Below are 15,533 nucleotides of genomic sequence, written 5' to 3' on the forward strand. Positions count from 1 at the left end.
ATTGTTGCTCCAATCTGGCAACCTGCAGTCTGACTTAAATAAGTTCTTAGTGTGTTTATTATTATTTCCCATGGCATTATTGATTGCTTCAATCTGGCAACCTGTAGCCTGAGTTAAATAATGTTTATGTGCATTTATTATTATTTCCCATGGTGTAATTGTGTGGTCCAATCTGGCAACCTGATTTAAATAACTTATGTGTGTTTATTATAATTTGCTGTGGTATAATTTTTTGCTTCAATCTGGCAACTTGCAGTCCGATTTAAATAACTTCTATGTGTGTTTATTATTTTTCAATCGGTATAATTTTTTCTACAATCTGGCAACCTGCAGCCCGAACTAAATAACTTCTATGTGTGTATAATATTTCCCATGGTATAATTGTTTGCTCCAATCTGGCAACCTGTAGCCTGAGTTAAAAACGTCTATGTGCATTTATTATTCTTTCACATGGTGTAATTGTGTGGTCCAATCTGGCAACCTGATTTAAATAACTTATTTGTGTGTTTATTTTCCCTCTGTATATTTTTTTTCCTACAGTCTGGCAACCTGCAGCCAGACTTAAATAACTTCTATGTGTGTTTATTATAATTTCTATCGGTAAACCTGTTTGCTCCAATCTGGCAACCTGCAGTCCGACTTAAATAACTTCTATTTGTATATTAGTATTTCCCAAGGTCTGATTGTTTGCTCCAATCTGACAACTTGCAGTTTAACTTAAATAACTTTTAAGTGTGTTTATTATTTCCATCGGTATAATCGTTGCTCCAATCTGGCAACCTGCAGTCTGACTTTAATAACTCCTGTGTGTGTGTATTATTATTTCCATTGGTTTAATTGTTGATCCAGATGAAGAGACAGTCATCACATGAGCTGATATTCTAAACACTTTATTTCAGCATCTGTCATGTCAGCAATACAGTATCAGTGTCATACTTTACATCTTGAGTCCCTTAAACACTCAAAAATCAACATAGGAATGTTAATAAATACAAAACAATGCGATCACAACTCAAAAAATACAAAACAAGGGAAGGTTGACGGTTGCATGGTTTAACCGAAGAACTGGAATGCAGATGAAGAACCATCAGTAATGTGAAGATAAATAGATTAATTTACATAATAATACACGCTGGATGTGTTCCTCAGTCCACCTCCTCCATGCGGGATGTGTCGTCGTCTCCTTCCAGCGGCGGCATCTCCTCTATCGGGGCAGAACTGGGCTCCTCTGCCGACAGGTCGTCCTCATCAATGCCTGAACAGAAAAAGCAGAGCGATTGCTTTCAGCTTTCTCAGCACTGTAATGGTGCGTTCACACCTGATACTGATGAACATGTTATGGTTTTTATTCTCTCATCTTCATCTATGTTATCTGCTTTGACACAATCTACATTATAGAAAGCACTACAGAAATAAAGCTAAACTGTAATCGTGAAGCGAGCCTCACCTAAGCCCAGTTTGATCATCCTGTAGATGCGGTTGGAGTGTGTCTGCGGGTCGTCCAGTGTGAAGCCTGAGGATAAGAGCGCCGTCTCGAACAGCAGGATCACCAGATCCTTCACAGATTTGTCGTTTTTGTCGGCTTCCGCTTTCTGCCGGAGGGTCTCCACGATGGGGTGGTCAGGGTTGATCTCCAGGTGCTTTTTGGCAGCCATGTAACCCATAGTGGAGTTATCTCTGAGGGCCTGAGCCTTCATGATCCTCTCCATGTTCGCCGTCCAGCCGTATGTGCTGGTGACGATACAGCAGGGCGAAGACACCAGACGGTTGGAGACGGTGACCTGACGCAATGAAAAAAACACAGTTGTTAACCCTGGTGTGTGTTCAGCTGGACTCTCCTTTGGTTATGTTGGTGCTGTTTTTGACTTCTATTATAATCACATTTATTGATTGTAAAGCCATGACAGCAGATAATCATGTGTTCTTGACTGTTGCTGGTTTTCCCTGTTAGGAATAAGAGGGACAGTGTGTCATTGTTCCTGTTGATCATCAGTTGTCAGCATTAACCCTTTAGATCGGCCTGTGCTGAAGAGTTTCTGTCTTTTATATGGAGTTCAGTGGAGTAAAACAGCAGATTATAGTGTGTGTGTGTGCTGAAATACACTCGTTTACTGTGTGTGTGTGTGTGTGTATATATATATATATATATATATATTAGCGCTGTCAAAATTAGATCGTTAACGCATGCGATTAATTTTAAATAATTAACGCGTTAAAAAAAATTTACGCAATTAACGCAGTTGCAGGTTTTTTTTACTTCCTGTTGTGGTGGACATGCGTTTAACATGCAAGAAATGTGGATAAGACCAAGGAAGCACTTTTTGAAGGCAATTTTCAGTATAAAACAATTAGTCGCATCACAGGTTATCCAGAGTTTCATGCAGTTTCGGGTGTTTCACTTTTAACTTTCGACTTCTGTTGTAAGTTGATACCGCATGGCGAACAGAAAGAAAATCCTCCGCATTTCGTGACTCGGTGTTCCTTTAAGGTAATAAAATCGCTGCTTAGGCTACACAGGAGAATTTTAATAAGCGTATAATCTTAATCATATTAAAATCGGAGTATTGGTGTCGTATGTGAATGTGCTCAGAAAAAGTCTCTGGTGAAGTCGAGCTGTCAGGGCATCACTCTGCCTTTCAGCATTAACCCCCTCAAGTTTAGCGTGTTTCCTCATTGAACGCAATGAAAGCGTTTGCTTCGCGTTGTTGTCAGAATCCTTGTGAAATACAGTAATACTTTAGGACGCTTAGTTTAAGCAAATTTGATGAACGTGATCATGCGTGTTGAATCTGACGGGAGTCGCTTCAGTATGGAAGGCCGTTGGGGCCAAAACGTCTGCAGCGCGTTGTGTGTGTGTGTGTGTGTGTATGTCTGTGTCAGGCCCGTTGAGGGGTGTCAGGGGTGGAGTGAGCGACGTATCTGAGTAGGTGCGAGAGGGGTGTGCAATGTATTTAACGACCGGTTTGCGAGAAATTATCATTAATTTGCGGGCATTTGGGAGTCTCTGTGCACTTGCGGGATACTCCTAGTCTTAGCAACTGGATGAATGTAAAGGAGGATCAAGCAAAATAGTTTCTACTCTATAATTAATGTTCTCAACTCACAGCAATAAAACTTTACAATGAGTGCAACAGTTTGTGTTCTGTAGTTTATTATTATAATTTTTCATTTTCCATTTCTGCAGTTCCTGTACTTTGGCATTTCTTTGCAGTCCACTTAGAATCCAACATGGAAATCAATGTTTTCTTTATTGGCATTAATTGTTTTGAAATTTAAATGTCATTAACATGCCTGTGTTTTAATTTCTGTAGTAAATATGGCTGTCAAGCCAGGATCTTGATGGTTTATTGTGGGTTTGTTGTTTACATGAAGAAATCTGTGTTACAAGTTAAACAAAAATTCTATTAAACAATAATATTTTGAATTCAAATAGTTTTTGTCTTGCGTTTACATTAATTTTACATTTAAACAGCCAAAATTACAAGTTTCAGTATTTTAAATGTGATTAATTGCGATAATTTTTTTTAAAAAGGTGCGATTTTTTTTAATCGATTGACTGCACTAATATATATATATAAATAAGGTTGAACTGTAGTGTTGGTTTATGGGATCTTTACCTTCTCCACTTTCTTCTCCAGGATGTCCTTCATGATCTTGCAGAGGTTTTCAAACTTGCTCTTCTTCTCCTCCTGCTTCTTCTTCTCCTCTTCATCCTCGGGCAGCTCCAGGCCTTCTTTAGTGACCGACACCAGATTCTTGCCTTCGAACTCCTTCAGCTGCTGAACACAGTATTCGTCGATGGGCTCGATCATGTAGATCACCTCCAGACCTGCTTTACGGAGGCGCTCCACAAACGCTGAGTTCGCCACCTGATCTTTGGTCTCACCTGCAGAACATGCAAAACATTGGTGAAAACTCAGCAGTGGTGGAAAGAGCATTAAAAAATCAGAGTCAAATTCAAGTACTATTAATTGCACAAAATTATTAAGTGCAAGTAGAGTAAAAGTATCTGCTAAAAATATTAGTAGCATGAAAACTAACCTTTAATAGATTATTTCACACCATCGGAAGATTATTTTGCTTGATTTAAGGAAGAACTCGCTTTATTTTAACATAATGTTTCTAAAAATGCTTCTTGATTTAATAAATTTATAGATATCTGAACATTTTTTGCAGTGCAACCATCAAACTTTTCATTTTTTTGTATTTATTTGAGTTGTGATGGCATTTATTTGTACTTATTAACATTCCTATGTTGGTTTTTAAGTGACTGAAGATACTGATACTGTATTACTGATATGACTGATGCTCAAATAAAGCAGTTAGCTCATGTGATGATTGCTGCAGTGTATTTCCAGTGTATGTTATCAGTGTATTTTTACCGGTGATGTAGTAGATGTGCTTCTGCGTGTCCTTCATGCGTGTGACGTAATCTTTGAGCGACACCATCTCGTCTCCTGAAGCGGATGTGTAGTAGCGCAGCAGCTCTGACAGTTTCTTTCTGTTCTGCGAGTCTTCATGGATGCCCAGCTGTAAAACAACAGCATTTGTTTACCTCTCAGAGTCATACACAGTTATGCACAGATTAGTTAGGGGATAGTTCACCTGAAACTGACATTTCTGTCATCATTTATACACCCTTTACTTGTTCCAAACCCATCTGAGTTTCTTTATTCTGTGGACCACAAAAGGGGATACTTTGAAAAAAGCTGAAATCCTGTGAATATCGACTACAATGGTATTTGTTTTTCCTATTATGTCAGTCAGTGGTTACAGGTCTTCCACTTTTGTCAGTACATTATCTTTTGTGTTCAGTAGAAGAAGGAAAGTCAGGAAATGCTTTGAAACCTTTTGAGGTTGAGTACTTTATAGTAATTCATTCATTCAATTTTCTTCGGCTTAGTCCCTTTATTCATCAGGGGTCGCCACAGCGGAATGAACCACCAACTATTGCAGCATATAGTTTACACAGCGGATGCCCTTCCAGCTGCAACCCAGTTGTGGGACATTAATAGTAATTATAAATAGTAATTTTCTTTTTTGGGTGAACTATATCTCTAATAATTTAAAAAAAGATTATGTAATGTAGTCATTGAAAAAATAAAGCCTGTAGTCATAATGAAATCATTCCAAAAGACATCAATAGAAGAGCTATTTTACGTAAACAACCAGATTTGGCCACTCATGTTTGTTAGAGAGAATATTAATCGACCAATTGTATTTAAGTAAGTGCATGATTAATATTTGATTAAAACTAAGTTATTTTTATTGACATAAATACAGCACTTAAAAAAATAGCTGACGCCAAGGGTGCTGATTGAGACACACTGTAAGTATTTGCTCAAGTACACTGCATGTAACAAGTCATTGGAAATGTGAGAACAGAGGCGGATTAACGGTTTGAATGTCATGGAACTCGTGAACATGCAGGATTTTCCTCAATCACATCTGCTTTAGGTGTGAACCCAGCAGAGTTGGCCAATCAAAAAGGATTGTCCACACGACCACACTGTACTCAGACTTTCTGAAAATGTTCACCCTGGCCGAAGACTTCAGAAAGTTTCCAACCTAGGCTCATTCCGAAAATGTACCCCTCTATGCATTTCTGGAGAGCGCCAAATACGTCCCAGGAGCTACGTTCTTTTGTTTTCACGAGTGCCATTCATGCCTACTGTTTTCAGGTAAACCGCTGTCTGACCGACCGACCGACAGATTCCCCCGCCCACCCCCTTCCCTAAACCCAACCGACAGTGTTTTCAAAAGCAATCCAGAAAAAGGAAAGCCCCTGTGCTCTCCAGAAATGTATACAGTGGTACGTTTTCACAATAAGCCTGTGTTGAAAATTTTGGTTTTTGTGACCAGATATTATGTTTTCAAGTGGACAAACATTAAAACCCCTGCAGAAAAAACCCCCACATCTGAACAGGTCTTATGAGACTGGAGTGTGAGTTTTCACCTTGATGTTTTTGGAGAACTGCTCGTAGTATTTCTTATAGTTGTCTTTATCCTCTGCCAGTTCGGTGAAGAGCTCCAGACACTTCTTGACCAGGTTTTTGCGGATCACCTTCAGGATTTTGCTCTGTTGAAGCATTTCTCTGGAGATGTTCAGAGGCAGATCCTCAGAGTCCACCACACCCTTAATAAAGTCTGGAAGGAGAAACAAATGCACACATCCAACAGGCCTGTCAGTAATAAAACTTTGCCTGTTACACACAATCTACTACGCATCTTTCATTTCTTTAATACCTGTTTTAACACATAATCTGTTTTTATTCTGTGTTGTTTTTTACTTCTTATATTTTATCTGCTCTATTTTATATTTCTTTTATTTCCTTCTTTATTTTGAACATTGTTTCTCGGATTTTTACAAGCTAAATACAACATACAAAGCACAGCAGATCTTTCTCATTGTTTCCTTTTTATTCTTGTTTATGTAAAGCACTTTAATTACCTTTGTGTATGAAATGTGCAACAGAAATAAATAAAAAACCTGCCTGGCCTTACAAGCAATAGGTCTTTTGATAAAAAAAAAAACACTTTAGCTTGTGCTTCATATGTGAGCCTGGAGCACATAAGCAGTCTTATGTTGCATGGACTGATTTTTAACAATAGCCAAAGTTACATTGTGTGGGTCAAAATAATTTCTTTTTATGCCAAACATTATTAGATTATTAAGTAAAGAAGATTATGTTCCATTTTTTACATACTGTTAATGTATAAAAACTTAATTGTTAGTCTTTATTTTCAAAATGTAACTTTTGATTAGCAATGGTTATCTCAGTCGAATATAGTCCAAATAAATCATATATTAATGAAGAGCTTATATATATATATATATATATATATATATATATATATATATATATATATATATATATATATATATATATATATATATATATATATATATTTTTTTTTTTTTTTTAAATAGCTTTTAGATGATGCCTAAATCTCAATTACCAATAAAAAACAGCATGCAATATAATCAATCATGGTATTAAGCACTTTCTAAGCAATTTCCAGACTCATTTTCAAGTGCTTTACAATTAACATACATGAGCATACTTCATCACAAAATATTAGACGCTAATCATTAAAGTATAGTATAATACAATATAGTATAGTACAGTACAGTACATTATAGTATTCAAAAGAAATTTTCTGATGATAGGTTTGCCCCAAGATAACATTGAATTGAAACTCTCTTAAATGTACTTGATTTGTATCGTAAATGTGCCATCTTTCATTTTAAATGTATATTGATTCTCATTTCGTGTATATATATATACAGATAGGGCAGATCACACTACTGGCACATTTCTTTTCCTGATTAGAGAATTTAATTAAGATAATTTGCTGTAAAAATGTTTAACAGCTGTTGTGAATTGCATCATTTTGCAAGGTAAAAAACAACTTATATTTAGGGCACACTTCACAATAATGTTTCGTTGGTTAATGTAACATGAACTAATAAACGAATGATCATGAACAGCATTTATTAATCCTAGTTCAACATCTACTAATGCATTATTAACATACAAATTTATGCAAGTTACTTTAGTTATGCATCGTGAGTTGACAAATTAACAATGAACATGTATTTTTATTAGTGTTTACTAACATGAACAAATACTGTACCCAATTTATTGCTTATTGTTTGTTTATTTTAGTAAATGCATTAACTAATATTCATTAATACAACCTTATTGCAAAGTGTCATCAAAAAAACTATTAGGATGGATTGTGTGTAATTTGTCTGATTGGATAACTTTACTTAAGAGAAATTTAAAATGAAGACATATTTACAATCATTTAATACCTACAACACAATTTTTCTGTGTATTTAAGACTTTTTAAGGCATAAAATGTGAACATCAACCAATTAAACCTGATATTAGTGTTTGTGATCAGACACTTACTGAGATATTCTGGTATGAGCTCGTCACAGTTGTCCATGATGAACACCCTGCGCACGTACAGCTTGATGTTATTCTTCTTTTTCTTGTTCTCAAACAGATCGAATGGAGCTCGACGAGGAACAAAAAGCAGCGCACGAAATTCCAGCTGACCTTCCACTGAAAAGTGCTGCGAGAATAAAACACAACAGTTAAATAATGTGCTTTTAACACTACAGATCTGCTGAATGCTTGGTGAACGGGTAATACAGAGTCGAAGTCAAATACACAGGCGATTGGTCAGTACAGGCATGCAGCAAACAACATTAACAAACAAGACGAAGGTCAAAAACACGGCAAGACTAGGCAAGAAAAACAAGTCGTAATGTTTACAAAACTATTTACAAGACCCAGCACCGATGTGTGAGTGTGTGCGAGCTGTATTTATAGTCCTTGTAATGAATGAATAATGAGCTTCAGCTGTGTCTCTGTGTGTATAATCACCAGAACTCGGAACAGGTGCGTGTGAGCGGTGCATGACTGTAACTAGTAGTCCACGTAATGGTGGATTTGTAGTCCATTGAGATCTGCGTGTTTACCATTGATCTGTAGCCACTCGATTGCTGGTGATCCTTACAGTTTCTTTCATTTGTTTTCAACAGAAGAAAGAAACTTACTTTTATTTTTGGGTTTAGACATTTTATAAGGGTTTTAATCCACTTAAAAGACGAGTAAATTGCTATTTTTGGGTAAACAATACCTTTAAGAATAACATTATTTTATATTTGCTATGAAACTAATTAAAGATCCTTTGATATTACAATACGTTTCTTAACTGTTAGTATGTTAAATGTAAGGATATCTATGATCAGGTGTGCTCCAAAACACAAAATTCACATGTAGAAGATATACACCTGATATAAAGTTTGCAGTGTGTCACATCCGCCTAAACGAATGATTTTTTTCATGTCACCACATATACTTAGATTACTCATCAAATCTTCTGACCAATCAAATGCTCTCTAGTGTATGACATGCCCCATCCCCTTCTTCGCATTGGCAGTTTGTTTGTTGCGCCTGAGCTCAACCACTCTCACCTGCAGAACTGAGATGAAACTAAATGCTACTGGTTGTTTTTTTAAGGGGGATGGGCAAGTAAATACCCCACCCTTTCCTTTCTTCATGATTTATTTGAGATTACGCCAAACATTAAATAAAAAAATGCACATTACAAAGCACTTTACGGGAGCTTAAGTCACCTTAACAGCCAGATGATCCTCCCAGTCGTTGGTCAGGCTCTTGTAAAACTCTCCGTACTCTTCGTTGGTGATGTCATCAGGGTTGCGGGTCCACAGCGGTTTGGTTTTGTTCAGCTCCTCCTGATCGATGTATTTCTCCTTGATCTTCTTCTTTTTCTTCTTCTTGTCGCCACACTTATCGCCATGATCGTGGTCGTCCTCATCTGAGCCTACGTCTTCAATCTCAGGCTTGTCTTCGTCTTTCTCGCCCTCTTCTTCTTCTTCTTTCTCCTTCTCTTTCTCCTCTTCCGCCTCATCATCGCTCACCTCCTTATCGCGCTCCTTCTCCACCTGAAGCAAGAGGATATGGTTGCTAATTAAAAAATTTACTCGTGTGCATGAGTGAGTATTGAAAAATAAAAATGTTTGACCGGCAGAAGCTGTGATTCCATCTAAAGATGTGAATTAGGTATAGGGCTGTGCAATAGATCAATATACGGTTTCAGCATTCACATCATCAATATCAGTGTGATCTTTCACAGTAGTCTTGTCATTATAGTTTATCATTTGTATGTGTTTAAGGCCTATGACGGAGGCTTTTAATAGCATTTGTAACTTTATTATCAATCATTTTTATAGAATTATTATTTTTTTATTATTTAATTACCATCTCAAATTCCTCTCGTGAGTGCCATTCGCCCCTTCTCACATAAATCTACCAGAGGCCACTGTTGACTGACTGACCCACCCTCCTTCTTCCCTAAACCCAACCAATAGTGTTTTCAAAAGCACTGATTCATTTATTTTTTGGCTTCTGTTTTTGTCTTGCGCGCCTTCTGGAAATGTTCTTCGCCAGACTCAAACCTCATCGTAACTGTCAACTTTTCTCTAGGTCTCAAGTCCGCCGATGTACATGGCGAGCTACTGGACAAACTGGTAACAGTTGTCCAGTGATTGTAAAAAGCCATCCACATGGAAGTATACCTTCAGCTGGTACTGCGTAAAAAAAGCATACCGCCCCATAGGGTTCGTTTACAAGACAAAATGCAGCCATACATTCCTCTGGCTACACAATTCGTATTCTCCAGAAATGTATATAGGGCTACGTTTTCAGAATGAACCCATGTTGGTAATATCGCATAAACAGGCACTCTCTCTATTTAATGAGATCAAAAAAATATCAGACAGAAATGTAGTTTGATGTGTTGGGATTTGCCACTGTGGTGTTTTTTTCTTCTCCAACAAATCAGTCGTGACTCGGAGGACGAAATTGAAACACAACGAACGCAATGCAATTTTCAGTTTTGTCCCTTTAAGAAACAGATGGATGCTAAAAACACTTACAAAGAGTGTGATAGGGTATCCAATAAACTGCGAGTGTTTCTTGACGATCTCTTTGATCCGCCGCTCTTCGATGTACTCTGTCTGATCCTCCTTCAGATGAAGAATCACTTTTGTGCCACGGCCGATTGGCTCAGCTGCAGAGAATAAAAAATGCAGTATTTTGCAGTTATTATTAAAATTTAGTGACCTGTGCAATTTATTATTTTGTAAAGATTCATGCACCCTCGTGACCTTTTATATAATATTAATTTATAATATAACCTTGCCTTTATACATTTTCAAAAAAAAAAATGTCAGAAAACATACAATTATTACAATTAACATTACAAAACCTGTCCTAAACATGATTGTTATGAGGGCATTATAAATGTGTCATGAACGTTTTTAGATTATATTTAACAAAATTATTATTCTTTAATGCCATTTTTATGACAAATTTAACTTGTTCCACTGTAGTTGAGGTCAACAATATATATTAATATTATTGATATAAATATTCAAGAGGTATTTATAACGGCTTCATGACAATCATGTTTATGATAGATTTATGACAAGTTCTGTTGTCTTGGTAACCTCAATTTGTCATATGAAGACAAAAACAGGTTGTGACTTATTTGTTTATGTCAAGTTTTTATAACAACCAATGTCATCTTTGCATTTAAAATAAAAAATATATTAAATGCTAATATTAAAGGTTAATTTCGACCATATATATATATACATATATATATATCATTATTAATTCCAAATTTAGTTACATCACAGTTGTAATTTTTTTTTTTTTGTATTAAAAGAAAAGTTCTGCTGAATAAAAAGTATAGATTATGTTTGGCTTTTGACACATTATTAATTTAAAACATGTGGCTAGGAAATAACTACTAACTTAAATTAATTTGAACCATCCATTGACATCAAATTTTAGGACCAAAAAATGCCATTATATCATTATGCAAAGCATCTGTGCATGTCATTAAAAATGCGGGTTACTTACAGTTATCCACTTTGACAGTGAACGATCCGCCAGCAGACGATTCCCACGCGTACTGCTCATCATCGAGATGTTTGGTGATGACCGTCACTTTCTCGGCCACCAGATACGCAGAATAAAAGCCCACACCGAACTGACCGATCATAGAAATGTCCGCTCCGGCCTGCAGAGCCTCCATGAAGGCCTTTGTGCCGGATTTAGCGATGGTGCCCAGATTGTTGATCAGGTCGGCTTTGGTCATGCCGATGCCGGTGTCGATGATGGTCAGCGTGCGCTCTTCTTTGTTGGGAATGATTTCGATTTTAAGGTCTTTTCCTGAGTCCAGCTTGCTTGGGTCTGTGAGACTTTCATAGCGGATTTTGTCCAAAGCCTGATAGAAAATTAAGAGAGTTCATTTTAGTTGCATGTTATCAAACAGTATGAAACAATGGTGGAAATAAACTGATACATTTTTTATATTATTTAACACAAATTTTTTACTTATCGCTACTTAAAGGAAACCTATTACGCCCCTTTTTACAAGATATAAAATAAGTCTCTGAGGTCCCTAGAGTGTGTATATAAAGTAGAGTTGCACAATATTGGAAAAATCTAACATTGGGATATTTTTTACTTTGAATTAATATCTCTATTTTGAAAGAATCTAATGTTAGATCGATTGGCATGACTCTGCAGTAAGAGTGCATCTGCATAAAATCTAATAAACAATCTATGAACTTTCTGGGGACCCCCGACACATTTCTGTTGTGGTCTGTGCTATTTCTGTATTTGCATGTGCTGTGAGTATTTGTATGCATAGCAATCTATAAATATAATCAAGAAAAAGATACAGTTGAAATGAAGTGTTTTTATGTGTCCTGAGTCTAACAGTATTGAAGTACGATAACTGAATGATGAAAATAAAACAATTTCATAAAATGAATCGTAGTTAAGATCATAAATGGGACAGTTTTTCATAACTGAATGCTTTTAAAATCATTATACACTTACATGCATAAAAAGACACGCAAATGAAAAATTATAATAGAAACTCAACATTGCATATCCTCTGATGTGACTATTGCGAATGATCACATTGCGATATCGATGCTGAAATTTTATATTGTGCAGCCTTAATATGAAGGTTACAAATATTTAATTTTCACTGGATTCTCATTGACTGCCAGTGTTTTATAAAATCCTTCTAAAGAGACAATATCAATATTTACGATATAATATATGACTACATTTATCTTCATTAATGAAGTTGTGCTGAGCTATTCTTTAACACTTTCAACCATTTTTACATCTAAAACTGATGTCAGAATTATTAGTCCTCCAGTTCAATATTATTTCTTTTACATTTTCTACAGAATTTCTATTTAACAGAGACAATTTTGCAAACATATTTTATACATAATATTTTTAATAACTCATTTCTAATTTCTTTAATCCTAATATTAGACTAGATATTCTTCAAGACACTAGTATTCAGCTTTAAGTGACATGTAAAGGCTTCACTAGGGTATTTAGGGTAAAGTTAGGGTAATTAGGCAAGTCAGTGTATAACAGTGGTTTGTTCTGGAGACAATCCAAAACTAATATTGCTGAAGGGGGCTGAAGTTTTTATTCTAGCCAAAATAAAACAATTAAGACTTACTTCAGAAGAAAAAAATATTATAGGAAATTCTGTGAAAAATTGGTAAATCTGTTAAACATCATTTGGGAGACATTTAAAATAAAAATTCACAGGAGCGCGAATAATTCTGACTTTAACTGCTTATCTCTATCGTTAAAATGCTTGGTATGAACAGGCCTTTACAAGCTGAAAACCCCTCAGTTTTTTATCTTTGTTTGTACTTTTCCTGCAAGTGTGGAGTGATAAACGTACATCAGAGGAGTTGGAGATGAGCTCTCGGAGGAAGATCTCCTTGTTGGAGTAGAAGGTGTTGATGATCAGAGACATGAGCTGAGCGATCTCAGCCTGAAACGCAAACGTCTCCACCTCCTCATCCTCCATCATCTGCTGCTCGTGAGCCTCAGGCATCTAAAATGAAGGAAAAAATTACTATATTCAAATAAAATTTTAGTATTAAAAAATCATTTAAACTCAATGTCTGTAAAATATTCTATATAGATGTCAGGACTATGCATTTCACACTCTACAAATATATATAAAATAAAAAATAAAAACAATAAAACAATGAAAAAAAATTATGAAATGTATGACACTGTGTCTGTATGTTGTGTTTTACTTGTTTATTGTTGATCTGTGTGCTTTATTTTGTTAACGTATATGATGTGTGTTCAATCTATTCTACTCATTTAGACTTTGGAAAAAAGGCACATTCAATCATCTTTGAAGTTACAATAATTGACAATAATTTATTAATGAAGATAAATCATTTAATATTGTATTAATAAATGAAGATATAAGAAACTAAATAGGATAATATGCAAATAAAATGTAAAAACTGAGCAGTTTACGATACACTGAAGCACATGACGCCTCACAACCAGACTTAATTCGAACAGAACAGAGTTATATTAAAAATATAATGTAATGTAATTTATTTTTATTTAATGCCATGTCTGTACCAAAGGCTATTTTCATGGCAGGAATATTTCAATAATAAATATATTATTAAAAATCGAAAGAAACCATAAATTAAATAAGATTTTTAGTGTAAATACATGATAAAAAATATTCTAAAATCTTTTCTGGTGTCACTCTGCAAAAGATGTCCTCAAGAGAGTTCATTTATATTAAGCATAAAAACACATGAATTGTGTCCAGAACACACTGTTCGCACGTTTCCTCCGAGTGCGCGCCCCCTGCCGTTGAGAGCGCGCATAACCAGCTTCTAGAAGCTACCAAACTCTCCGTTCATTAACATGGAGCGCATCACATCACCTAACTGTAAATAAAACACAAATATGCGTATGACACACTGCAATTACAATAAATACCCGGTAATTCACACCTAATTAAACTTCCAAATGTTTGCTAACGTTATATTATTAGCGTGCACGTTCACAGTTAGCATATTTAAATAAACATGCACTTATAATAATAGCATACCGTCAAATCTACTTGCTCAAATGCTTGCACGACACGTTTATTGATCGTAAATCTTTTAATAGCTTGGTTTAATCTGATGTAAATCCTCTCTGAGGTAAAACTGATCAACTCCAGATGGTCCCGAGGACTTAATTCAAGTAGCTGTCATATCACTATTAAAGTTAACCCACTTTAAATATATTAACAGTGAATCAAAAGTGGAGCAAAACCTCTAAACTTGCACATTATTCACATTTGCTTACATACAAATGATAATTCGTTATGTAATTAGCATCGCAACCGTCATATAAACGTAAGTTGACAAATTAATTAAATGCGATTAAACGTCAATATAACGTTGGAGTATTTAGATGCTGACATGTTTATAATTGCTTCTTACCTCGAGTGGTTTATTCTGAGAGTTTCTTTGTTGAAATTATTCGCTGTATTTCTTCTTCTCCAGCGTCAGCGGGTTCTAGTCGCTCTCGAGTCCGCTGGCGAGCTTATATACACGGGCAGAGATTGTTCGAGAAGCCGCCGGAGCTCCTGAACCCTCTCGAAGCTTCTTAACGCTTTTCCAATAGAAGAAGAGGGAGGGACCTGGCTGTCAATCAAACACTACAACGGCTGAAGGGGCGGTGCTAAGACTGAGGTGCATGAATTTTCTAGATCGCTCTCAAATTCTGACTGAAAAGTTGAGGTCGTTTTTAATATAATTAAAAGAATTAGTTCAACCCAAATATTTTAATTTTGTCGTTATATACTCACCTCCAAAACCTTTATCTGTTGAACATAAAGATATACAGAACAATGTTTAAAAAAACAAGCAGTAAACCTAACAGACTTAAACAGTATATTTTGGGTTGTTGCTATAAGTGTTTACAGCTACAACTTAAAACTATTTCAATTTTACTTATTAAATTACCATATTAAACTGTGTTTTACTAACGTCTACACCAATTACAACCTTAAACATACCCTTTACAGCTAATTATTGTGAGTATGTGTCACAAAAATAGTGCTATAAT

General features: G+C 35.7%; 1 protein-coding gene and 1 long non-coding RNA gene across 2 annotated transcripts in view; both read right to left on the bottom strand.

The window, feature by feature from the left end:
* Positions 1-15,533, bottom strand: part of LOC147839513 (uncharacterized) — a 243,096-nt gene that overhangs the window by 73,605 nt on the left and 153,958 nt on the right. The gene's annotated exons all lie outside the window — the stretch shown is intronic.
* Positions 1,121-15,089, bottom strand: hsp90aa1.2 (heat shock protein 90, alpha (cytosolic), class A member 1, tandem duplicate 2). Its single transcript, NM_001045073.1, is given in 11 exon segments — positions 1,121-1,255; positions 1,448-1,781; positions 3,618-3,886; positions 4,383-4,530; positions 5,957-6,147; positions 7,920-8,085; positions 9,155-9,484; positions 10,478-10,611; positions 11,469-11,835; positions 13,336-13,491; positions 14,906-15,089. Coding segments are annotated over 10 exon segments (2,205 nt in total). The 5' UTR covers positions 14,906-15,089; the 3' UTR covers positions 1,121-1,145.

Source organism: Danio rerio, chromosome 20 (assembly GCF_052040795.2).
Source record: "Danio rerio strain M-AB ecotype USA chromosome 20, GRCz13ab, whole genome shotgun sequence".
NCBI lineage: Eukaryota > Metazoa > Chordata > Actinopteri > Cypriniformes > Danionidae > Danio > Danio rerio.